General features: G+C 40.9%; 2 protein-coding genes across 37 annotated transcripts in view; one reads left to right on the top strand and one right to left on the bottom strand.

Moving 5' to 3' along the window:
* ACKR2 (atypical chemokine receptor 2) overlaps positions 1-26,925 on the top strand; it is a 110,441-nt gene that overhangs the window by 51,751 nt on the left and 31,765 nt on the right. For 26 of the 35 annotated variants that reach the window (XM_059939301.1, XM_059939280.1, XM_059939300.1 and 23 more), the window contains one exon: positions 14,521-14,810. The exons of 1 other annotated variant lie outside the window; for it this stretch is intronic. In XM_059939301.1, the coding sequence (XP_059795284.1) occupies positions 14,756-14,810 (55 nt within the window). In that variant the 5' untranslated portion in view covers positions 14,521-14,755. 8 more of the 35 variants (XR_009505799.1, XM_059939308.1, XR_009505796.1 and 5 more) reach the window with 7 other exon arrangements.
* Positions 3,403-10,296, bottom strand: HIGD1A (HIG1 hypoxia inducible domain family member 1A). 2 transcript variants are annotated; one of them, XM_059939318.1, is made up of 4 exons: positions 10,181-10,296; positions 5,846-5,960; positions 5,075-5,209; positions 3,403-4,394 (listed from the first exon to the last, which is right to left on the bottom strand). In XM_059939318.1, exons 1-4 carry the CDS (start codon positions 10,232-10,234, stop codon positions 4,345-4,347), a joined length of 354 nt encoding a protein of 117 aa, XP_059795301.1. In that variant the 5' UTR covers positions 10,235-10,296; the 3' UTR covers positions 3,403-4,344. The 2 variants fall into 2 exon arrangements, with proteins under 2 accessions (XP_059795301.1, XP_059795302.1); XM_059939319.1 differs by having other exon boundaries at positions 5,846-5,956; positions 10,181-10,257.

The following is a 26,925-nucleotide window of genomic DNA, read 5'->3' as shown; positions in this document are numbered from 1 at the left end:
ATTTAATGGGGGTAGAGCCTAAATTTCAAGTTCCTGAAACTCTGAGCAGTGTTTCCTCATCGGTGAGGCAAGAGGCGTGGTCTGCATGACCAGTCCTCTACTCCAAAGTTCTGACTCCGTGGTACAGAAGCAGAGGGTACTTTGGGGATTTATGTGTGGAGTCAAATTCCAGCTGTCACCACCGGATGTCACTATTGCTCGTTAACTAGAAATAGGCTGATAACTTTTTTCCGGGAATAGCAGGATCCTGAATATAAAAATACAAAAACCCACTTATTCTTTTTTTTTTTTTTTGAAGTTTTGAATTTTATTTTATTTAATTTTTTATACAGCAGGTTCTTATTAGTTATCCATTTTATACATATTAGTGTATATATGTCAATCCCAATCTCCCAATTCATCCCACCACCACCCCCGCTGCTTTCCCCCCTTGGTGTCCATACGTTTGTTCTCTACATCTGTGTCTCAATTTCTCCTCTGCAAACCGGTTCATCTGTACCATTTTTCTAGGTTCCACATATATGCGTTAATATACGATATTTGTTTTTCTCTTTCTGACTTACTTCACTCTGTATGACAGCCTCTAGATCCATCCACATCTCTACAGATGACCCAATTTCATTCCTTTTTATGGCTGAGTAATATTCCATTGTATATATGTACCACATCTTCTTTATCCATTCGTCTGTCGACGGGCATTTAGGTTGCTTCCATGTCCTGGCTATTGTAAATAGTGCTGCAGTGAACATTGGGGTGCATGTGTCTTTTTGAATTATGGTTTTCTCAGGGTATATGCCCAGTAGTGGGATTGCTGGGTCATGTGGTAATTCTATTTTTAGTTTTTTAAGGAACCTCCATACTGTTCTCCATAGTGGCTGTATCAATTTACATTCCCACCAACAGTGCAAGAGGGTTCCCTTTTCTCCACACCCTCTCCAGCATTTGTTGTTTGTCTGATGATGCCCATTCTAACTGGTGTGAGGGGATACCTCATTGTAGTTTTGATTTGCATTTCTCTAATAATTAGTGATGTTGAGCAGCTTTTCATGGGCTTCTTGGCCATCTGTATGTCTTCTTTGGAGAAATGTCTATTTAGGTCTTCTGCCCATTTTTGGATTGGGTTGTTTGTTTTTTTAATATTGAGCTGCATGAGCTGTTTATATATTTTGGAGATTAATCCTTTGTCCGTTGATTCGTTTGCAAATATTTTCTCCCATTCTGAGGGTTGTCTTTTCATCTTGTTTATGGTTTTCTTTGCTTTGCAAAAGCTTTTAAGTTTCATTAGGTCCCATTTGTTTATTTTTGTTTTTATTTCCATTACTCTAGGAGGTGGATCAAAAAAGATCTTGCTGTGATTTATGTCAAAGAGTGTTCTTCCTATGTTTTCCTCTAAGAGTTTTATAGTGTCCGGTCTTACATTTAGGTCTCTAATCCATTTTGAGTTTATTTTTGTGTATGGTGTTAGGGAGTGTTCTAATTTCATTCTTTTACATGTAGCTGTCCAGTTTTCCCAGCACCACTTATTAAAGAGGCTGTCTTTTCTCCATTGTATATCCTTGCCTCCTTTGTCATAGATTAGTTGACCATAGGTGCGTGGGTTTCCCTCTGGGCTTTCTATCCTGTTCCACTGATCTATATATCTGTTTTTGTGCCAGTACCATATTGTCTTGATTACTGTAGCTTTGTAGTATAGTCTGAAGTCAGGGAGTCTGATTCCTCCAGCTCCGTTTGTTTCCCTCAAGACCGCTTTGGCTATTCGGGGTCTTTTGTGTCTCCATACAGATTTTAAGATTTTTTTGTTCTAGTTCTGTAAAAAATGCCATTGGTAATTTGATAGCCATTGCACTGAATCTGTGGATTGCTTTGGGTGGTATAGTCATTTTCACAGTGTTGATTCTTCCAATCCAAGAACATGGTATATCTCTCCATCTGTTTGTATCATCTTTAATTTCTTTCATCAGTGTCTTAAGATGATGTTTTAACTTAAGATGAAAAATCATCTTAAGTTAGAACATCACTTCCTTGGGGATACCTTCTCTGACTCCAGCCCTGGGTTAGGTCCCCCAGTCTGCCGCATCCTGTACCTAGTATTTATCGTGCTTTTCGAAATCACTGATCTAATGCCAGCCTTCTCTGCTAGACTGTAAGTTGTGAGAGGAGGGCTCACACACCTTCTGTGATGCCACATTCCCAAGCCTAACAGTAACAGTGGTTAACAGCAACCATTCAGAGATTACTAATGCATCAGGTGCTATGCTAAGCCCTTTTATGTTCACCATTGCATTTTATCTTCCCAGCAACCCTAGGCCACTGACATCGTCCTCACTTTACAGATGAGGAAACCATGGCTACTTGGCTCCTAAATGGCAAAACCATGAACCCAGGTCTGACTCAATAAAAAGCAGTGTTACATCCACTTGAGCCACTTTTAATAACTTCCATAATCTGATGCCAGCCTATTCATCCACCCTAATTTACCACTCTCTTCTTCAGGCAAGCACCCTTACTTATTGTCTCCTGATCACTTAATATGCTCACTACAGTCTCAACATTTTGCTCCTGTTCTTCTGTCCTCTGGCATTTGTCTAGATCAATTTCTCTCAACTTAGTATTTATTTAACAAAATCAATAATGTACTCATCCATCAGAAAGAGTTTTTGAAACTTGTTCACAAATTTGTTCTTCTATAGGAGGCTTATCCTTCATCAAATAATTGTTAGGACTGCCTACAAGCAACTCCTATAATGCCTACTGGAGGCTGAGAAGAGTTCCTAGTAATAGCTTATATTTTTAAAGCACATTTCCCATAGACCCATGTAATGATCTATAAACTAGATAGGACTATAGAAATTATGTAGTCCAATCTCTCATTTCTAACTAGCAGAAAACTGAGAAAACCTTGATTGGTCCAGGTTATATAGTCAGTGGAGCGGTGAGCCAAGACCATGCCGTACCCTCTTGTCTAACAGTACTAATTTATGATAACCGCTGCCACCCAGCATTAACTTCACAAAGACCAACATTTCAAGTCTCTGTTGGCATCTACTGCTTGACTGCCCAGGTTCTAGTCCCAAACCTACAACCTTCTCTAGCTTATGTGACCTTGGGTTAATTACTTAAAACTATTCATGCCTCAGTCTCCTCCTCCCTGAAAGGAGGATCATAGCTCCTACTTCTTAGGGTTGTTAGGAAACTTAAATGACATTATACATGAAAAGTGCTTAGAGCAGTGTGTGGCACACAGTAAATGCTCAATAAACGTTAGCTATTATTCCTGTTTGTTAAATACTCTTTAACTATGGCTCCTACAAAAGGCATAAAATGTTCTCCCTCTTTTCTTGGAACTACTTGTGCTACTTTGAAGAATGATAGTTGTTTCCAAATTGAAATAAATACAAAACATTTGATGTGTTCACTTACTTTAATAACACTATATTTACCACGTTATCACCATGGAATGTAAATTCAGGTTAGACAAGAGAATTTCACAAGTACAACAAAGCATTCTGTAGTATACCAAAGTTTGTATAATGTCTGACCAAACCAGCTTGCTCATAAATCACTTCCATTATAGGCAATTTATTTAATTTAACATTTATGATTCTTTCAGAGAAAATAAATAGACTGCACACATTTAAAAAGTATTTTTCATTTACCTTTGCATTAGCACTTAAAATACACACTTCTATTTCAAAATGCCATTTAAAAATTATTCTAATATAACAGCAGCAAACTATAATTCTGCAATTACAAAACAGCTAAACGGGGATCTACAGTTAAGTTATTCTCATGTTTACAACTATGATTCTGAAACAGATACTACTTCAAAGCAGCTGTTACCAAAACACACACATAGTTGCTGGGAGGTTTATAATGTTGTATTCTGTGCACTGTTCTGAAAGGGTTCTTCAGGAGCTAACCAGACCTTAAAAACAGTACTCAGTCCACAAGGCAGTCAGAAAGAGTTAAATTAACTGGGGTAAATAGGATTCCTACATTACATCAAAAGCATATGATATTCTGCAGCAACTGGGAGCATTTTCAGGTTTGGCATGTTGTCCTCTTTAAAACTAATTTTATCAGAAGAGTTTAAGAAGGTGGACATTGTACCACTATCAAGTGCATTTAAAAGTGACATGTTTTTGTGCTAATCTGACTCCCCTAAATGACCTAGCTAGTGAACTAGTCGCTAGGCAAATCAAGCCTGCAAGAAAGGAAGCCAATATTCAAATTACCATGTTATTGTCCGACCCACAGAATTTATTTTCAACATAAACATATAACCTCAATATGAGATGTCTAACTAAAGCAAGCACCACCAAGACCAAGACAGCATCTCCTCTTCTAAGGTTTAGGTTTTGCCCAGAATTCTTGATACATGGAATAGCCCATACCTAAAGAAAAAGAATGCTAGTTAAGCATTTAAATATTTTCTTCAGTATTAGAAAATTAAAAACAGTTCATAAAGTAGCTAAAAGTAGCACCCTTGCTAGCATACAATATTTACAAGGGGAACAAGGCACTAGGCTGCTTACATTCTTGCTTTCTTAAACAATTCAAATTTCTAAAATTCTTTTTACACAATTTCCCAAGTATCTCAAGGCCAGTATGACTAGCTCAGACTGTTAAAATATCAATATTTATCTGGCAACTTTAAAAGGAGTTACTCTTGCTATAAAATACCAGATAAAGTCAATTAATTATAAAGTCTATAAAAGCATGTAATATCTTTTCCACCTTCAAAAACTCAATAAAACAGCAATCATGTCTCTCCCAGACGATGGATCTTATTACCAACCCTATTTACATATCTAGACTCTTCAACGAAATTATAAACTCAGTGATGGGCAGCACTATCTTTTCTTTCTTTCTTTAAAACCTTAGTAAGATTATATCATAGACAGTAAAACTATGTCACTACTTGAACTATTTTTATTCAGTTTTTATGTGAAAATGAATATAAGTGATATTTGCAAACTGCTTCAAAGTCAGCTAAAAGCATCTACCTTGTTTTATATACAAAGAAATCCATTAACGGGGAACCACAAATTTGAAATGTCCTGTAGGAACCTACCAAGAGTCATTGCTCCCACAACAAAGCCTTGGGCTGCCACACGCATGTGGATCAGGTGAAGAGACATTTTAGTATTGCCCCTGCTCTTCAATTTATATAATCCATATGCAACGACTGCTGCAAAACCTGCCAATCCTGTAAAACAGACAGTCACAAGTATGTCAGATGCATGGGGGCAGGGAATCAAGATGATTTTATCATCAATCAACGTTCTATTTTTTTTTTATAAGGATGCTTTAGGAGACCATTAACCAGCTAACATACAAATTGAATTTTTAATTTTTCCCCCCTCAGAACTAAAAATCCACAATTGGAAGCAAACAGTAGCAGATCCAGAAAGTTAAGATCATCTTTAAAATGTGGGCTTGTGAAGCCAGTAAATAAATTCCTTTAAGAGTGCCAGGGGAACTCTTCTCTGTCTCACTTCCATCCCCAAAGGCAATCAGTTAATATAGTAGAGACTGTAATAAACCACAACTGTCAGTATAACAACTCTTAGTGAGTCCTTCCAGCAAATCATTGAGACTGATGGTAGTCTTGAGGTCCCAACACATTCACTGAAATAAGTCACTAAAACAAGAAGTCTGAATACACAGAGAAGAATTTTTATAATGAGAGCTACATCATACCAATCTAAGCATATTTCAAGATCTGAAAATATATTCAAAAATAAATGCTTTCAGGAAATTCTTGATGAACCAAACAAGTTTACCACACTTCTACTGTGTTAAAGCTTACAATAGCTTATTAGACCATCAAAGTCAAACTTACCAATGGGGACAAATGGTGCCTCTCTAGCTTTTCGGATAAGTTTAGATCCCTGACCTTCGTCATATGAAGAAAGAGAAACATCTGTGTCACTTGACATAGTGATTGAAGAATCTTCCTGAAACAGAATTTCCATGAGGTTCTGCAGTTAAAAGCATACTTCTTTTATAAGATTATTCCTTTAAGTGGTACCAAAAAAGGCAAGATACTAGCCTGATTATATGAATTAGAGGGCAGAAAAAAAGATTCATTTCTATCACAAAGGGACCAAGGCTCCATTCTCCCTTTTTGGTCAATTTTCTTACACAGGACGCTAGTAGGCATTTCATCACAATAAAGTAATAACAAATTCAATTTCACCTTAGTCACGGTAACTATGTACATATTTCCTTCTGACTGAGCTGAACAGACTATAAACTTTACGCGTAGATAAAAAAGGGAGTCAAACATAGTATGTAAGTGCACAAGTCTCTGATTGACGTCAATTACAGTAAACTCAAAAGTTAACTGCCATTACCCATATGGTCTTACCTTAGCTTCTGGGTTTTTCGTGTGCATCATACTCCCTTCAGTAATAACAGCTCTCATTCAACACTTTGCTATTCAAGGGGTTTAGTAGTGGTCAAGGTCCTCAAAGAAAATCCAACTCTAGAGGGGAGGCTTAGTGCTTAGTTTGAAAAGTGAAATTGTCCCTCCAAGCCCCCATCCTCATTGGGAAGAGTCCAATTCTGTCATCTGACAGAGAAGAAAACCTTAATCCAGATGAGCTGTACAGTATCACACAGCTAGATAGAAGAAATTAGAACTAGACTTTCTCTTCTTTATTGTGCTCCATTACCTGCTAATTGAATAAACCCTTTCTCTGAGCTTTTATTATATACAAGGTTCAACAAGCTCAAGGTTCAGGATGCTCACTATATATTTGAAGAGATAGAATGAAAACACTGAAATAATGTTTCACAAATTAGATTCTTTAAAATAGACATGCCAGAGTGTGATCACTTTGCCAGCAGAGACAATGAGAATTTGGAGTGTGATGTCTTTTGGATAACAAAGTTTGGGAAGTTTCAGAGAAATATTTGAGATTGGCTTTCAAGATACTACATAAATGGTGACTTCCCTGGCGGTCCAGTGGTTAAGTCTCTACACTTCCACTGCAGGGGGCATGAGTTCAGTCCCCCGTCAGGGAACTAAGATCCTCCACGCTGTGTGGCAAAAAAAAAAAAAAAAACAACCAGCAACAAGAAGATACTATATAAATGTACTAGATGGTAAGATTAAATACTGTATTTATTTTAGGCCAGTATGTTTATTAGTTTCCTTCATAACCAATCTAAACTTCCCAAAGGCAAAAGTTTCAAAGACTTTTCTGTTTTATCACAAATCCTCCTTCAACCTCCCTCACCCAACCCCACATTCTAATCACATTAAACTTCTTATAGATGCTCTCTAAACCTCCAAGCCTTTGCACAAGCTGATTCCTCTGCCTAAAACGTTTCTTCCCTTTTCATTTCCTTCAGATACTGTTTCTGGGCTAAGTCCTCCCGTTTTTCGGTTTCTTGCCTTAACTGACCTCCTCTGGAAAGTCTTCTCTGACTCTCCAAGTTTATGGTAAGTGCTTTGGTTACGCAGTCCCATAGGACCTGATGCCTTCTCTATAATAACTCTTTCTTATAAATGCAAGTTTAACTGTTTTTCTCACTAGAATCCTTGAAGTCAGGAGGTTACACCTGTCCTGCTTGTGTCTATACCATAGCCTGGCATGATGCTTATTACATAAAGTATACCACAAAATGTTTGTTGAATAAATTTTAAAGTAATATTTTCAACAATTAAAATTATTCTCAGGTAATTAGGAATATTTAGTGAAAACTAACAATTATACACATTTGTAGAGTCAGTAATAAAAATGTCAAGCTGTATGTACATAAGTGCTTATTTTTCTTTTCATTCTTATATTGTATCTATGAAAGAACACATGATAACCTGAGTAGGTCTAGGATCCTTGCAACCACAAGAGACAAAACCATTATATACCACAATCCACTTTTAAAAACTAGCACCTTCTTTTACATATATAAAAGCATGTTTTCTTCCTCTGCTTTAATTATTCCTCAACTAAGAAGTCATTTGGGAATTGTCTTTAAAAGCAAGAAAGTTGGTAGTTTTTCCTTTAATCTCTCACATCTGGATAACTTTAACTGTCCAACAGGTCAATGGAGCAAAAGTTCTCTTCTCCTTCCTTTCAGGAGGGAGGAGGATCACCTTTCAGCAGTTTGTTCGGACAGGACATTAGATCTGGCTTTCAGAAAGCAGTCCCTGGGGAAAGAATCAGGGCGTGAGGGAACCATGTGGTCATTAAGTCTCAAGTGACTAATGATAATCTGTCTCTGATCCAGAACACCTTGTGTGCACATTTCAGGATAAAGGGGAATATTAAAAGTCCAACGTATCACAAAGTTATTTGTTATTCTATGGTTCAAATTATATATCTAGCATAATATATATCTGTAACACTCCCTGAGTAAAAGATTTTGATAATTCTCTTCCTAATGACCACCTAGAAGTTTCCCAAGTATTCATGATTTATAGCCACCTAAATAAAAAATGGTTAACTTTTAAAATAGCAGGGTCAGTAAGTACAAATCATATAACTTGAGAGTAAAAACCCAGATTATTAATCCATGCCAATAGGCTTATTTTACAGAAGCAAAAAAAAAAAGGTTATGAAGGGTTAAATGAACTGCTCAACAACAGGAATACATCTCTGGCAGGGTAGGATTAGAACCCAGCTCTCCTGATACACAGTTGTGGTTTCTTTTGATTGACAATATATTGCCAAATCATCTGTCTTATAATGCTGGTATGTATTTAATCTGAAAAACATTTAAAATCCACTCCTTAACAGGAGCCCACATCTCTTTCTTTGAATTGTAAAAAATGTCAGTCATGCCTAAAATTAAATGGAACCTTCTTTCCCAGTGACTTAATTCATCTAACGATTTCAAGTGTGATTTGAAGATTTTTTTTTTCCCTAGCGCCACTTCTGAATTTTCCTTTATTATCATTTTCTCATCCACCCGCAGCAGCTGACCCAGATCTCTGTCGGAAAGTTGAACAGGTACAAAAAGAGGCACCTATAATCAGATACTCAAAGCCAGTTTGGAAAACACGAAGTAGTCTGTAAACTTGGTAAGATACTACTGAAGACCTTTCCAAATGCATGGGAACCTAGAAGAGGCATAAGGGAACTGGAGCTGCCCAGCATCACGTGATGTAAAAGATTTAAGGATCTTCACAGCCCGTCATTTTGGTCACTGGAACTACTATCTAACAACAATGGTTTCAAATTTTGATTTTGCATCCGTTACCTGTCAACCTATTTAAAATGGCTGCAAAGGCCCCACCCCGGAAGATTCTGATTCAGATGGTCTGGGGCAGGGCCCAAGGAATCTGTATCTTAAGAAGACCCCTTCAAGAGATTCTGGTGCATAGGGAAGGAAGAGAACCCCTGGTATACAGAACTCAAATACGATTGTCATGCTGGGGCCTGGTACCGCTTCAATCCATCCTAACTTTTCATCCAAACCGGTCTGGGTACTTCCGAAAGCATAGATTCCTTCCATAGGGATTACCCCGAAGAGGGAAATAACTGCTTCCCGCACCGGTATAATAAAAGAGGCGAATAAACCTGCCGAATCATTTCGGCTGCTCCCAATACTAATCCCGTGCTGTTTTGTAATTTCTAATCTGGCAGGTTTACTTTTTAGGGAGAAATGTAAATTACGTCAGAGATGCTTGATACATGCCCGAGTCCTTTTTACCTCCCTAGGGCCGAAGAGGGTCGCCAAAGGTGGAAGGGAATAGCGGCCCGGGGAGAAGATGAAGCCGATGGCAGGAAGGTCGTTTGGTTTTACGCCCTCCTCTCAACCCTTCAACTTTCCTCCCCTCTCTCTTCTTGTGACCTTGTCAGGACTCCATGGCCAGAGCGCCCGCCCTCTCAATCCCTCCTCACCCACCCCGCTCTACGAGTTCCCCGAAGTCGGCCCCAGCCCCGTCCCTCCCCAGCTCCATCCGCGAGGCTTCGCTCCTCAAGCCTTTGCTGCACCCCCCTCATAGGCTCCGTACGCCCTCACCCGCCTCCCCTGCACCGCGAGGTGGGGCCTGAGCCCCGCCAACCAGACTTCGCCTCTTTCAGCCCAGGCATCGCTCCCACTCCCAGCCCTGCGACCCCCAACCCTCCCAAGGTGCTCTCAGCCGGGCCCAGCGCGGTCTCACTTCTTCCCATCCCAAGGCCCGGCATCCCCCGCTCCCAAAAGCCCGGCATGCATCACTTACAGACAACGGCACAACGTCGCAGGCTCCAACCGGCTTCTGCCCCACCTCGCACATCAGCAGTCGGCCCGGCTTTTCCCGGTCCCGCCCACAGCCGGCCTCAGCCAATCAGAAGCCAGTGGCTGGGACGCCGGTGTCGGGGTCGCCGGGCGAGTGCGGGCCTGTACGCGGTGGCTGGGGCGGCCCGGCGCGAGCCCCGGATTGGCTGGGGCGACGTGCGCGGGCGGTGACTCCGCGTCCCCGGCTCTCACGTAGGAATCGCGTCAGAGGTGAGAGCTCGGTGACCGGGATTGCGCGGAGGACGCGGGCCGGGTATTGGCCCTTGGCCCGGCGGTACTTGAGATTACTCTCGCCCTTTTCCTCTCGGGACGCGGCGGCGGCAGCGAGCATCGCGAAGGCGGTGTCCCGAGCGCCGGCCGGGCGGGGCCGGGGATCAGGGGGTTCAACCGCGGCCGGTCCTTGGGGGGTTGCGGGTGAGGAGGGAGCACGTTCCTGCCTTCGGGGGCGCCGGCGGCGGTGGGGCGCTGGAGCCACTCCAAGCCCTGGCGGTTATCCGCCACGAACGTGCGCTGTCGGCCTCCCGGCTTGGCGCTTACACTGTAGTGGGAGGAAGCCACTCATTGCAAGCACAGGTGACTCCACCTAGATCGGGGTGGTTTACCTGAGGAGAGAAGTGTCAGAGGCCCCTTGTGGCAGTGAACTTCCCGGGACAGAGCCCCTAATTTGTTCGTAGAGCAGTCGGTAACTACCTGGCGAATTAGTGCAAAGCATCAAGCGCTACCGTGGGGACTCTTTAACTAAACTAGAATCTCTGGATGTAACCACGGAACGAGGCAGACTGCCAAGTGCTTTATCCCACAGGTAGGAGCTCAGTGTCATAGGCTCAGGATTTTGAAAATCTTTTGTCTCATAATTGAGTTAAAACACTGGTAGGAAACATTCATGCTGAGTACGATAAATTAAAAACCCTTTACATTGGTCATGTGGAGTGCTTTCAGCTGCTTGAGGGCACGTATATTTGTCTGGTTCGTGCAGGCATCTCCTTGAACACTGTCTTTGAGCTCAGTAGGGCCTCAGTAATGCTAAAAGAAGTGACAACTGATGCAGTAGCTGGAGAGCTTAAAAGATAAGTAGGGGGCAATTCCTTGGCGGTTCAGTGGTTAGGACTCCACGCTTCCACTGCAGGGGGCACGGGTCGATCCCTGGTGGGGGAACTAAGATCCTGCATGCCGCGCAGTGCGGCCAAAAAAAAAAATTGGAAAAAAAAAGATAAGTAGGAAGATCAGGAACTCATTTAGATTAATTAAAGCGATAAAAGAGCCGGACAGATTTGAATATGAAAGTTATATGCATAAGTAAAGCAAGGGCTTCCCTGGTGGCGCAGTGGTTAAGAATCTGCCTGCCAATGCAGGGGATACGGATTTGAGCCCTGGTCTGGGAAGATCCCACATGCCACAGAGCAACTAAGCCCGTGCGCCACAAGTACTGAGCCCGCGTGCCACAGCTACTGAAGCCCGAGCACCTAGAGCCCGTGCTCCAAAACAAAGAGAAGCCACCTCAATGAGAAGCCTGTGCACCACAAGGAAGAGTAGCCTCCGCTCGCCACAGCTAGAGAAAGCCCGTGCGCAGCAACGAAGATCCAACGCAGCCAAAAATAAATAAATTAATTAATTAAAAAAAAAAAAGTAAAGCAGAAGTCAAGTCCCTTGATTCTGGAAAAACAAAGGCTAACTGCAGCAGTGACCACAGCATGTTCATTCCTGAAGAGGATTTATATGAATCAAAATAATGTTAGCTAATTTGCTAATTTCCAGAGAATGAGATTTGGGGTCAGGCAGACCAGTGCTGGTCCCAGCTTAGCCACATACTAGCCATGACCTTGGGCTTCACTTTCTTCCTTTGTAAAGTGGGGATAACAGTAGTGGTGGTTAATGGGGAAATAAATGTGGAGTGTTAGCTATTAGTTTAAAAATTCCTATGCTATGCATTGTGCAGAAAGATGCAGACCCTGCCCTATTTGTGTAAGAAATGATCTCTTTCTGATCATATGTAGAAACCAAAATCTTGGTAAATGGTGATGATGCCTATCCGTATCAGATGATGCAGAAGTTTTTTTTAAAGATTGTTCTGCTGTACTTTATTCAGTATCATGTTACAAGAAAACAACAGTGACAGCTGATTGAACTATTAAATTTTTCATAAGACATTGGTGACAAATGTACAACATATATTATTCCATTCTTCTTACTTTGTGTCATTTCAAAGTATCATATTGATGCAGAAGACTTTAAAAAATTATTTGGGTTCTCATGTATTAAAGTAATCCACCTGTAATTTATAGGAAGGCAGCACAGGAAGTCTCTGACAGCTTTGCTAATTTCCCCTCTTTAGAGAGCCTCTGTAACTTCTCATGCTCCAAGTAGCTGTCCACACATGATCATATGCACTATAAGGGAAATGGGCTTCTAAACTCAGATTTGGGCTAAGGCTCAGCTTAAAGCTACACTATCTGGTTTTTGACATCCTTAAAAAAATACTGTGTGATCTTTGTGGAATTTTGTCTAAAACAAATATTAAAACTTTCGAGAAAATTGGTAATATCTATGACTATTTTCAAACTACAGTTGAGAGTCACAGTCAGCAAATACTGGACATGTATATTGTGCCCTGTACAGGACTCAGAAATTAGACTCAGTTCCTTCCCTGAAATAATTTATCATCTGATTAGGTCAAAGGAACAGGTATAGAAAAATATCAAAAACAGTCTGTGATAAGTGCTTTGAATGGAAATCCAGGCAGATATCATAGTGAGTGAGCGGTTTCAAAGAAGGCTTCTTGGGACAGGGGCTTGAATGAGTGGGCTTTGAAGGATGACTAGCATGTAAACAAGTTGGAAGAGTATTCCAGAAAAAGGAAACAGTGGGCAGAGGAATAGAGGTAGACTATGGGATTGTAGTTCTGGCATGGAGGACAGTGAGTGGGGAAAAGGCAAAAATTTGTGACTAAAGCAGAGCCAGAGTAATGGAAAGTAGGCCTAAGCTCACAGGGGAGGACCTTAAACGCTAATCAAAGAACTTGGACAATATTATATTAGGTGGCCCTTGAAGGTTTTGGAGCAGGATGTTTCAAGAGCTGAGTGAATTTGAGGTACTTGGTAGTGAAGTTGAATGCATTAGAAAAGGACTGTCAACATTCCTCTGCCAGGAAACAAGGCTATTGAGTATGTAGCTCATTATATTCTTTATATTGAAGCCATATCCTGGGTCTTAAGGATAGGGAAGGCTGCTACATGCTGTAGTGTCATTCCTCTACCACCTTGACAAGGCCTGCTGCTTTAAAGTAGCAATAGTCCATACAGACCAGTCTCCAGGGAGAATTGACTAGGGTCCAGGCCATCATAAAATTCCAGACTCCACAGCATGTCCGTAACTGAACATAATTATCTCTCTCTTCTCCTTCCCCCTGCTCTGGACACCCTTTCCTCATAATCCTGTACTTTCTCTTTAAATTCCCTGACTTGGTTGGTAGAACTGCTGTCCATCCCACTAAACGAACATGAAACCTGGGTAAATCCTTGATGCTACTCCTACTTTTGTGCACATGTAGCCAGTGACATGTGGGCAGATAACTGAATGACAAGGAGCCAGCCTTCTGAAGATCGGTGGCAGAGGTGAGACTGTGCCTTCACTCTCATAGTACTGTGCTCTGACCAAACTGGCCCAGTGATGTTGAGAGGATCATTTATACAGGAAAGCACTTAAACAGATTAAATAAGGAAATACATTTACATCATTTTACGCTTGATGCAAGACTGTTTTCACTGACAATATTTTCCAACAAAAAGCTGTGTGGTTGTCACTGAAAAATGGATCTTGGATTCACTGAAGCTCCTCAGAATTCCTTTTTGTTCTTCCTGTTAGTTAATTGGTGGTGGGGGGGGGGGTGGGCACGGAACTTCTCTAACTGAGCTGAAGCCTTCCTGCCTCATTCCCTTGCTTTGGAGATAATTGGATTTGGAATTAACACAACCATCTCGTCTTAAAAATTTATATAATTTTATGTACACCTGAAACTAACACAACACTGTAAGTCAACTATACTCCAATAAAAATTTAAAAAAAGAAAACGGTAATGCAAATCATACAATGACCAAAAAATTTATATAATTTTATATCCTATATAATTTATTAAATGTGTCTTTTAGTAGAGAATGAGTAAGCAGAATTTGGTCTTTTAGTTTTATGTGGTTTATATCCTGATTTTAAAAATTAGAAAATTTGTCATCTTATATAAGCTATATAACTGAAAAGATCGACTTATTTTTATAATCTGTATTTGTACAGGTAATTTGACTAGATTGCGCAAAGAAAGAATTGATCACTGGAAGCAAAAGCTTTCTGTTCACCACAGGTGAACAGCTCTTTCCACCACAAAGGATAAATCTGATTTTCCACCTGGGCTCCCCAGCTGGCTCCTGGTACTTGGTATGATGGAGAGTACCGTGGTTATGCATGAACGTTGGGTTACAAGCACCCTGGCATCAGAACCTCTGTTAAACATTTTCGCCCACAGCACCTGATGGTGTGCTGCACGTGGAAAATACTTGTTGACTCAAGACTATCTCTCTGCAGAGGTGAGTACCTGAGTTCAGGGACTCTAGCTGCATTTCAGCTACTGGGGCTGCAGTAGCTGGGCAGGGACTGTGGGCTCCTGTGGCTTCTTAATTCTCCTGATCACCCACCATTGACAGTCTCCCTTTCAGAACCCTCCTCTCCTCTCCCCCACTGCCTTGGATACTGATGGCCTCTGTGCTTCCCCCCACTCTATCTCTCCCAACAATGATTTAGGGGTATTTTTTTTAAAAAATTAATTAATTAATTTATTTTTGCTGTGTAGGGTCTTCGTCTCTGTGCGAGGGCCCCCTCTAGTTGCGGCAAGCGGGGGCCACTCTTCATCGCGGTGCGCGGGCCTCTCTTGTTGCGGAGCACAGGCTCCAGACGTGCAGGCTCAGTAGTTGTGGCTCACGGGCCCAGTTGCTCCGCGGCATGTGGGATCCTCCCAGACCAGGGCTCGAACCCGTGTCCCCTGCATTGGCAGGCAGATTCTCAACCACTGCGCCACCAGGGAAGCCCTAGGGCTATTTTTACAGCCTGCTAATTCTCTGAGAATGAGGTGCCTCTTATGGAAGGCACTGCCATACTCAATGGCACTGCAAATTGGTTTCTATTGACTGATCTCCAGGCCCTCCAAGTCATTTTGCCGTGACACTGATTGTGAGGCACCATCTGTTTGTCTTGATGGCTTAATGAATTGAGGGCTCATAAACGTAGCCGACATCTAAATTAGATCCATATCTCAATAAGGACAGGATAATGGTCTCCTTTGCCAGAGATGGATGGACAGACAATTACTTCTATAACTCTGAGAGAAAAATGGATTATGCAGACAGACACTTCACCCAAATTGGTGGCCCTGAATTACTCTCCCTGTGCTGATGCTTTTGCTCAGGGACAGGAACCGGCCTACCCTGTTTCTGGAAAAACCGGAAAAGAAAGATTACGTGCCTGACCCAAGTTCACTCAGTGAATCAGCAGACAAGTGCTAGCCATCAAAGTCCTTCTGCTACTTTGTTTTATGAGATTCAGAAGAGTTTCTAGAATGATGAGTATTAAAATAACTGTAGAAAAAGTGACCTCATAACCTTGGCCTGTTGCCTAGTACAGTATGTCTGATTAGAGGGAAATGACAGGCCATGAGATGGCTAAGCATTAGGTGTCCTGCGCAGATCGTGATTTCTCCTGAAATTGTGTGAGTTGTTGCTTAAGGGCAGTTCGCTCTTTCCTTTAGCTGGGATCTGGAATCCTTGTGATCCGTGAGCTATAGTGAGAGTGTCCCTGGCCTGCCTCTTACCTGCAAGTATCTTACATCAGAAACAAGCAGCACCACATGCACCAAACAGCCTGCTGTACAACACCAGCACACGCTCAGCGCCTCCCATTCTCTGGGCACACTGCTACGTACTTGATGTACTCAAGTGATCATTAAAACAGCTCAATCAAGTAAATATTATTATCCCCATTTTACACATGAGGAAACTGAGGTTCAGCATGGTTAAGTAACTTGCTTATGTTTCCATAGAAGCAGAGGCAGGATTTGAATCCAGTCCTGTTTAGCTCATACTCTTTCTGGAAGGTTCCATTGCCTCTGTGCTTTCTTTTCCTTGCCTGTGCCTGGTCTTTCTCTTACCTTCCATTTCCCCTGTTAGAATCCCTATCAATCACAACTTTTGTTTTGAAATATGTGTGTGTGTGTGTGTGTGTGTGTGTGTGTGGATGTAGGTATATATATGTATATATATATTCACAAACACATGCACTTTCATATCTGTATATCTATATTTATAGATATTACAGATATTTATAAATAGATAGAGGTATAAATAAATAAAATGAGGAAAGGTATACCCCTCAAATGTGTTTTTTTTTGAAAGGGGAATGTAATTTATTTATTTTTTTAAAAAATTTATTTTATTTATTTTTGGCTGTGTTGGGTCTTCGTCGCTGCGTGCAGGCTTTCTCTAGTTGCGGCGAGCGGGGGCTACTCTTCGTTGCGGTGCACGGGCTTCTCATTGCGGTGGCTTCTCTTGTTGCAGAGCACAGGCTCTAGGCGCGCAGGCTTCAGTAGTTGTGGCACATGGGCTCAGTATTTGTGGCTCATGGGCTCTAGAGCGCAGGCTCAGTAGTTGTGGCACACGGGCTTAGTTGCTCTGCGGCCTGTGGAATTTTCCCAGACCAGGTATCGAACCTGTGTCCCCTGCATTGGCAGGTGGATTCTTAACCATTGCACCACCAGGGAAGTCCCCCCTCAAATGTTAATGATGGTTTTATCTGAATATAGAATAATGATTTGTGATTTTCATTTTTTTCTCTGTGTTTTTCTTTTCTGTATTTATCAAACCAAATTTATCGTGATCAGAAAACACTTTTTAAAGTCTTTTGTATCCTTTCAACTTCATATGCCACTACCTTTGTAAATAAAATCTTTCCTGATCTTCAAGCTGATGCTGCCCCTTTTTCTGTTTCTTTTATTTTTTTTTTGCCCACGCCTTGCGGCTTGCAAGATCTTAGTTCCCCAACCAAGGACTGAACCCGGGCCACAGCAGTGAAAGTGTCAAGTCCTAATCACTGGACCACCAGGGAATTCCCTGATGCTACCCATTTTTCTTTTGAAACACACCCCCTTTCCCCAGCACTTTATATTTTGTTGAGTCATTTCTAGCATTTTGCTTTGTATTCTGTGTAACCTTAGTTTCTCGGGGCCCCACTCAGATATGAAGAGTCAGGGAAGCACACCTAATGATAAAAATGGTAACAGAAGAGTTATTACTCCAATCTGCTCCCATCAAGAAAGCTAGGATCTTCCTGCTATATCCACTATATGCCAGTCTTACATCTCTTTTCATCCCTGTGATCGTAGTAGCTGTGTCTCCTCCACATTGCTGTTCCCATGACATGTCAACTGTCATGCTCACTCTGGTGTTTATGCGTGATGCTGTCCCGTCTCCTATCACTTGGTGCTAAGCTACGCCCCATTATTCTATCAGGCCCCATACAGTCCAGGCTGAGCCTCTGTTCTTTTTCACTTTGTTGAAGTTGAGGAAGGACATCTCTTCCCACCCAGGTTGTGCTTTTTCAAGTACAACCCTTGTACAAGTTACCCCTTCCCCTTGTTTTCTTAATCTCTGATAAAACCTGTAGTGTGACAACTCTTATGTTTGAGTTTTTCTGTCTTACAGCACCCCTCCCCTCCCCTCTTGTCTAGAGGAACTTGTACTAAGCTAAGTCAGGGGTCAGAGTAATCTGACCCAGTCCTTCCCTGTTCTCAGTCAAGGGCCCCGGACAGAAGGGCCCACAGCTGTGCTCTTGTGCTCCCTCCTCCCATTCTCCCTCTCTCTCTCTCTCTCTCATCTGAGAGATCAAGGTGTGGTTTCATTCTGTAACTTAATCAAGTGTCTTTGGGGCAGCCTGTTAGCCTTCATCTCACCAGTCATTGTCTTTCCAGGGAGGCCTATCTGGGGCTCCCAGAAATGGAAGCCTGGTGGCCTGCTCTGACATACGCAATGCTTGAGTAGACAAGCAGAACCAGCCCTCTTTGGGCTATCAGTCCACTGTGTCCTCTTCTAACCTCTCCATTAGCTTCTAAGACCCTTGGAGAGGAGCTGAGCACCATTCAGCTTTGTACACTCTGAAGCAACTGGCATAGTTACATAGGATGGCAAGAACTCCATTAAACTTATGCAGAATGAATTACTACAATCCATTGAATCTCGTGCTCTGCTTTTCTTCCTTAACATTATTGCAACAAATGATCAAATAAAAGTTAAAGTTTAGTTCCACTTTGTTCTATGCTAAGTATATCACACTGATTCCGATTATATCACTTATCTGAGTTTTAAAACATTGAAATGTAATTGACATACCATAAAATTCACCCCTTTAGGGTGTACAATTCAGTGGTTTTTAATATATTCACAAAGTTGTATAACCGTCAGCTTTAATTCCAGACCAGCATTTTTATCATGCCAAATCTGGGTGATGATACACATTAACTATCACGCTCAGTCGCCCTCTGTCTCCCCCCAACCTCCCCCCCGGCCCAGGCAAGCAATCACTAATCTATTTTCTTTGTCTATGGATTTGCCTATTCTGGATATGTCATAAAAATGGAATCGGGAAGAGATATGGGAACATATGTATATGTATAACTGATTCACTTTGTTATAAAGCAGAAACTAACACACCATTGTAAAGCAATTATACTCCAATAAAGATGTTAAAAAAAAATGGAATCATATAATATGTGGACTTTTGTATCTTGTTTCTTTCACTTAGCACAGTGCTTTCAAGGTTCATCCATGTTGTAGCATGTATAGGTGTTTCATTCCTTTTTGATGGCTAAATAATATTCCAATGCACAGAGATATATATATGTGTGTGTGTGTGTGTGTGTGTGTGTGTGTGTGTGTATGTATACACACATATATATGTACACACAAACCACATTTTGTTTATACATTCATCAATTGATGGACATTTGGATTGTTTCTACTTTTTGGCTATTATGAATAAAATTATTGGGAACAGTCATATACATGTTTTTTCTGTGGACATATATATAATTTCAATTTTCTTGGGTGTATATCTATACCTTGGTGGATCATATGGTAACTTTTATGTTTAACTTTTTTTTTTTGGCCATGGCACTTGGCTGTGGGATCTTAGTTCCCTGACAAGGGATTGAACCCACGCCCTAGGCAGTGAAAGCGCAGAGTTCTAACCACTGGACCACCAGGGAATTCCCCCATGTTTAACTTTTTAAGGAACTACCAAATTGTTTTCCAGAGGAGCAGTACCATTTTACATTCCCAGCAGCAATGAATGAGGGTTTCAATTTCTCCGCATCCTCATCCACACATATTATTGTTCATCTTTTTGATTATAGCTATCCCAGTGGGTGTAAAGAGGTATCTCATTGTGGTTTTGATTTTCATTTCCCTGACGCTAATAATGTTGAGTATGTTTTTATGTGCTCATTGACCACTTGATGTTTCTTTGGAAAAGTGTCTATCCAGTTTATTGCATGCTTTTATCATGTCATAGGGTGTTGAAGATTGTCAAATGCTTTTTTCTGCATCTACTGAGATGATCATGTGGTTTATGTCTTTTATTGTAGTAATATGGTGTATTACATTGGTTGATTTTAATATGTTGGGCCAACCTTGCATTCGTGGAAAAAAATTCCAATTTATCATGGTGTGTAGTATATGTTGTTAGATTTGGTTTGCTGGTATTTTGTTGAATTGTTTGTGTGTGTGTGTGTGTGTGTGTGTGTGTGTGACTATATCCACAAGGGATATTGGTCTGCAGTTTTCTTTTCTTGTAATGTCTTTGTTGGATTTTGGTATCAGAGTAATAATGGTTCATAGAATGAGTTGGGAAGTGTTCCTTCCTCTTCTGTTTTTTGATAGATTTTGAAAGGATTGGTGGTAGTTCTTTAAATGTTTGGTAGAAGTCACCAGTGAAGCCATCGGATCATGGGCTTTTCTTTATGGGAAGTTTTTTGATTACTAATTCAATCCCTTTATTATAGGCCTATTCAGATTTTTTGTTTCCTTCTAAGACGGTTTTGGTAGTTTGTATGTTTCTAGAAATTTGTGCATTTCTTCTAAATTATCTAATTTGTTGGCGTACAATTGTTCATAGTACTCCCTTACAATCCTTTTTATTCCTTTTTTATAATCCCTCTTTTATTCCTGATTTTAGTGATTTGAGTCTTCTCCCTTTTTTTCCTTCTTCCTTTTTTTTTTTTCAATTTTGTCAATTTTGTTGATCTTTTCAAAGAACAACTTAAATTTTTTTTTTCTCTGTTGTATTTTTGTTCTCTCTTTCATTTATTTCTGCTCTAATATTTGTTTTGTCTTTCCTTCTGCTTGCTTTGTGTTTAGTTTGCTCTACTTTTTCTAGGGTCTTAAGGTGGAAGGTTAATTCATTGATTTGAGGTCTTTTTTCTTTTTTAACATAGGCATTTACAGCTATACATTTCCTTCTAAGCATTGCTTTCACTGTATCCTATAAGTTTTTTGTATTTTGTTTTTGGTTTCTTTCATCTCAAAGTATTTTATAGTTTCCCTTGTGATTTCTTCTTTGACTCATTGGTTACTTAGGAATATGTTGTTTAATTTCCACATAATTGTGAATCCCCTAAATTTCCTTCTGTTGTTGATTTAATTTAATTCCATTGTGGTCAGAGAACATACTTTGTATGATTTCAGTTCTTTTAAATTTATTGAGACTTGTTTTACGGCCTAACATACGGTCTATCCTGAAGAATGCTCCATGTGCACTTGAGAAGAATGTGTACCCTGCTGTCATTGAGTGGAGTGTTCTATCCAAGTTTTTAGGCATTCACTTTCACCTGGTAAAAGGTCCAAAGGATTTCATCTGTCAAGTCTTTCTTCATCCATCTCACCAGCAAAAATGTACAATTTCTTCATTTGAACTTGTCACCCATAACTATGATATACAGATATGCCAACACCCATAACTGTGATATAACCTTTATTACAAGTCAGTCTTTCTACATGCTGATGTTATGGGTTTCTTTTGTGCAAGGACCAAGTCTTAAGTGTATCTCCATATCCCTGAATATGCAGTATTCATTAGTGACTTTAAAGCATGCCATTAAAAAGATGAGAGAATTTGGGGGTTATTGAATACCTTTTAAACATTGAGCCCTAGTCTGTATACTGTAGAGAGTAGAACAGGAAAAGAAAGGCAGGGCACTCTGCCTCTGGGGAACCTACAGCTTAGTTAAGAAGACAGTACATCTGCACGAGAAACCTTTAACACAGGATCTGACCAAGTGCCAATACAAGGGCTCTAGGAGTTGGGCTTGTCCGCTTTGTCTCTGTCTCTCTCTGTGCATGGGAAAGAGACTTACAGAGCTGTGAGGTTGGAACAACCCTCAGGACTCCTGATTCCCAGTTGTCAATCAGTGTGGAACCCTCTGGCAGCTGATCACCCAGCTTCCGCTTGGACACTCTCACCCACAGGGAGAAGGCCCACTAAGGACTTGATGATGGTTGTTTGCCAATTTTGGGTGGCAAGGGGAAATTGAATTGTTTTTTAGCTACCAAACACCCTTCAATCTTCCGCATAAAAGAAACTATAAGCCTGAAAGAATATATGTAAAGTCAATAAGGAAGGGAAAGAGCTCTAGTCAGAAGCTTTAATCTCAGTGGGATAGGTCACAGGATACTTACATTACATTTTGATGTCGGGTACGGAAAGTCAGATCAAGTTCATCCTGAGAAGGGTCACTTCTGGTGGAACCAAAATAAATTATTTTCTGAGGCCTATTATTTTCCCAGAGCCCACCTATATATTAATGTTCTGGGAAGGTCTGAGGCTACGAGATTTGGAGAGGTGAATTCATCCCACAGACCAGCTAGATATTTTATTCTGTCTAACTTAGGATTAAAGACCAATGATTTCAGGGGCTAATTAGGGTATTTCTGGAGGCTTCTTGTCAGGAATACAGTGTAGTAAGGACAGTTTTCAAGCCAGAATGTAAACTGTTTTCTCTAGAAACCTCTGAAAATAGAATTATATTAGAAAATAAAATTATATTATGAAGTACCTACAATTTTGGTGGTGCACACTAAATAAAACAGGAGGATGATATAAGGGCTGGCCCATAGTTGTGTGTAATATTTGACCAAATGAGTAATATCTTTGTTACAGTCTTCATGGTCCCATTTATTGACAGCTAGTCAGAACACTACTGGGCAGAACACTCCTGGGGGAGGGGAACATCAAGCCACCTGATATTGGAGAATTAGAGAAGGGACAGAGCCTGTCTGGGGGATAACAGACTTGAGCAGGGTGGAAGAATGGGCAAGCTTTGGATGGACAGAACGAGAGAAGAGATGAGGGTTGGTGAGAGGGCCACAGAGGCTCGATGTATAAGACATGTTATTTGACCAGTGCAAAGTACCTAGGAGGCTGTAAACCTGGGCTTTGGTAGAGGCAAGGCACAGGAAAATTGCTGTCTTCGTGTCCACATAGGTGTGTCAGGAGTCTTACAGCTTTTCAACAAGATCAGCTTACTAAGTGCACATAAGTCATCCATGTGACTGTGCTCTAGGCAATAGCACCTATTGAGTTGATGACTAAGGCAGTCTGTCTATGACTTACCAGAAATTCTCTTCCCAAGGAGGTCAGGGGAGAAAATGGGAGTGGTGGGCCAGGACTAATGGGCAATTCTGGGTGGGCCAGAGTGAGTCACCTTCCCCAATGCTAATACCAGAAGATCAGGCCAAGGACTTTTGTCTCTGCTGTTTTTTCTCTTCACCTTTTCCCCAAATCCTAGCTCTGTCAGCTCTTTCATCCTTTGACTTTTCTGATAGGGCCCTGGAGTTGGAACAGTTCTAACTTTACAGATAAAGGCCCTGAAGCCCAGAGAGGCCTTATTCCTACAAAACACCAATTTCAGAGTTGGGACTAGAAAGACCTCTTGACTACCAGCCCCCTGCACTTTGTCCTTTCACCACGTGGCTTTCCTCTTTGAGTCATCTCTCCATTGTGTCAACTGAGAGGCAAAAGGGATACAGAACAGGACATGGCAGAAATTGAAGTGGTGTCCCTCAACTATAAGTTGCCCCAGGGAACATAAGGGGAGACAGGAGGAGTCTGGGGCAGAGGCCCATCTACCATGACCCTATTCTCCCTTCTTTTCTTCTGCAATGTAGTCCCTACGAGTAACAACATCTTGCTTTGAAATTTTGTCTGTGACTCCGCCACCCCTGACGATTTGGCATAGTCAGCGGGATATAGAGCAACACAGCAGAAGAACAGAGGTATGATGTAGGATGAAGCAGCAGGTGCCCAGCTCATGAGATCCCTGAATGTCTTACTTTTATGTTCTCCTCCCTTACCTTCCACTCCTGGTGATGCTGTACCTAAGGTCTGTCCCTGGGCTGGTTTACTTTTCAGAAAGGTTTTGTTTCTTCTGGCAAGCATCATAAATTAAACCTGTTGGTCTATCTGTTTGACCTGTGTTGTAACCCTCTCCTCTCAGACCCCTCTAAATCAGGTGTACTCTCTTTCCCTTTAGGTTAGATAAATGTTCTATGGATGCTTCTGTCTGGGTCAGGAAGGAAACTCCAGCATCTCTCCAGTCAGTTAATTTAAAACATTTTGGTCCCTGTTTTGTATAATTTGGAATTGGTTATACCAGAGATGGCCCAGAAGTTCCAAGACTGATCCTGGGACCATCATTTCCCGAAATGTTTAAGGCAAAACAAACAAACTCTCATCATTGCCAGACTGAGTCAGAGATCTGTGAGAAAACAAGGAAATTTCCACCCAGCAGAAGTGGCAAAACCTCATTAAGGCTATTGGTGAAATTCTTTTCTGGGAAGTCTTTTACGTACCTGTAAAAAGCTCCTGATAGCAAAAGATCAAGCCCTCCTACCTTTAGAGGTGTCCCAGTTGTCACTTAATGCCTCCTTATTCCAAATCCACCCTTCATTGCTTTGCTTGTGATATTAGAACATTTCTTCCTGTCAGCAGGCTCAGGGTTAAGTCTATCAGTAGGGGGTGCTGGAGGGCAAATTTCATCTGCATGAGTGGGTGGTTTCTTTATCTTCTGCCTACTAATACTCCAGTTGTGGGGCAGTCCTGCTTGCCAGTTAAGGCCCAAATATTGAAAATATCGTCAAGATATAATGAATATTAAATTATTAATGAGATATTTACATTCTTTTATTGTGCTAAGTCTTTGAAATCTAGTGTGTGCTTTATACTTGCACCACTTCTCAATTCGGACATTCAAGTGCTCAATAGCCACATATAGCCAGTGGCTACTGTATTGGACAGCACACCTCTAGAACATGGTTTGCCCACACATACTTAATGGGAGTGACACTTGCGGAGACAGTTTAAAAAAGAAACTGCATAAAAAATCTTAGACTTTATTCTGTAGCTTTATTGATCATATTAATATGGTATTTTTAAACCATTTTATTGTATTAGAATGAACATACTAATGATTGTGTGTATTATTTTAGGAATCAAGATTTTCAGTATAAAAGAAAAGGAAGTACAATCACAGAATCAAGAATTTAAGTAGAAACACTGTTGAGCATTACTGTTGAGTTTGCTACTCAATCATGTTATTAACTCGTTTATTGGTGTCATGAAGAATACAGAAACTGTTAAAAATAGCAGTTAAGAGACATTTTCTGACTCAAAGGGAATATTAGTAGCATGAACCTATACGTTCTGCCCTTGAGTCAGAAGAAAACCATGTGAGCTATCCAAAATCCAGGACTTCCCTGGCAGTCCAATGGTTAGGACTCCACGCTCCCACTACAGGGGCCACAGGTTCGATCCCTGGTTGGGGAACTAAGATCCTGCATGCCGTGTGGCACGGCCAAAAAAAACCCCAAACATATATATATGTATATATATAAAATATCCAAAATCCAATTGGATCTAATTTTAAAGATCCTCAAGAGTTACATAGTCCTATGAATATGAAAGAATGCACAGTTCCATCAGGTCTTCAAGTTCAAGGGTCTCTAGAGATATTTATGTAAAGGTATTTACATATCTTAACATATGTACATTTATGTATCTTAAGATTTTGACACTGAGTCAAAAAATCAACATGGCTAAGAGCTGTGGACTTTTAGGGAGAAAAATGCGTAACATAAAACTTGAACCCAGGGAAGTGGACTAGATGATCACTCCCCTATTTATGTATTTAGGTATATATTTATGTATTAACTTTTTCTTTTATTTATTAATTAATTAATTTTAGGCTGCACTGGGTCTTCGTTGCTGTGCGCGGGCTTTCTCTAGTTGCGGCACATGGGAGCTACTCTTCATTGTGGTGCGCAGGCTCAGTAGTTGTGGCTCGCAGGCTCTAGAGCGCAGGCTCAGTAGTTGTGGTGCAAGAGCTTAGTTGCTCCGCGGCATGTGAGATCTTCCCGGACCAGGGCTCGAACCTGTGTCCCCTGCATTGGCAGGCGGATTCTTAACAACTGTGCCACCAGGGAAGCCCCAACGTTTTCTTTTTTCTCCTAGAGTATTTTAAAGAAAATCCAAGATATTGTGTATTATATTTATATTATGTTATGTTATATTATATTATATTATATTGTATTATATTATATTATATTATATTATTTCACCCAGTTATTACCACTTTGACATTTTGGAGTCATTAACATAATCATATATAGAGTTTAGTGTTGCCCATGGGTTCTCAATAAGATTCTCAGCCTCCCAGCCCAACAGTCTGCTAGCAGACACTGGTATGGTAACGTCCTTCCTTAGGTGGGTAAACATCTTTTAATCTGGGAAGCTTCAGAATAAAGCATAGAAATATTTAAGGGAAGAGACCCATTAGCATTAATATTTTTTGTGTGTGAAGTAAGTAAGTGGCTTTACATATTTGATGCTTTATATATTTGTCACAGGAAGGGTGGGTTTGGTCTGGTAGAATGACAGCTTTGTAACTGGTTTGAAATGTTTGAGCAATATACATTTTTCTAAGGTGAAATCTTACTAAATTATTCTTAATATTGAGACATTTAAGAGACCTTTAGATTCCTAACATTTAAAGTTTAGTGTATGGGATTTATAAGTATGAATTTCTCCCCAGGAAAGCTTTGTTTATTATTTAAAGCAGTTGAAGTCCATAAAGGGAAGTGCTTGAGATGAAGCAGGCCATTGTGTGAATACATTTATAAGCTCCCTGTTCTGGTCTCTAGCCCCTTGTCACTTTCCAATGTAAGAACCACCGAAGAGCCTCTACAAAATGGGGCCCTGATACAGAAAAGGCTGCCCGCACACTAGCAGGTTCCTATCCTGTGCTACCTATTTATAGCCTCCACCAAGATGGGCAACCTGTGGTCGCAGGTCCCTCCTTCTCCTCCCTGCCTATCAAATGAAGGAGCATGATAGAATAAAAAATGCTAGGCTTGACCTGGGTTTTCCAATTTATTGTTTTTTTTCTTATGTGTACTGCCTTTCATCTGTCACCCAAAAAAGATGATCCAATCGTTAGGAGTTGTCCACTGGATCTGAGTTGTTAGGCTTATTCTCTGGGTAGTGTGAGGCGACCCCTAGTGGAAGGCAGATGTTACCACAGTCAGAAGAACTCGAAAAATGCATTCCTGT

This window comes from Balaenoptera ricei, chromosome 11, assembly GCF_028023285.1.
Source record: "Balaenoptera ricei isolate mBalRic1 chromosome 11, mBalRic1.hap2, whole genome shotgun sequence".
Taxonomy (NCBI): domain Eukaryota; kingdom Metazoa; phylum Chordata; class Mammalia; order Artiodactyla; family Balaenopteridae; genus Balaenoptera; species Balaenoptera ricei.
This window is presented reverse-complemented; position numbering and strand designations above follow the sequence as displayed.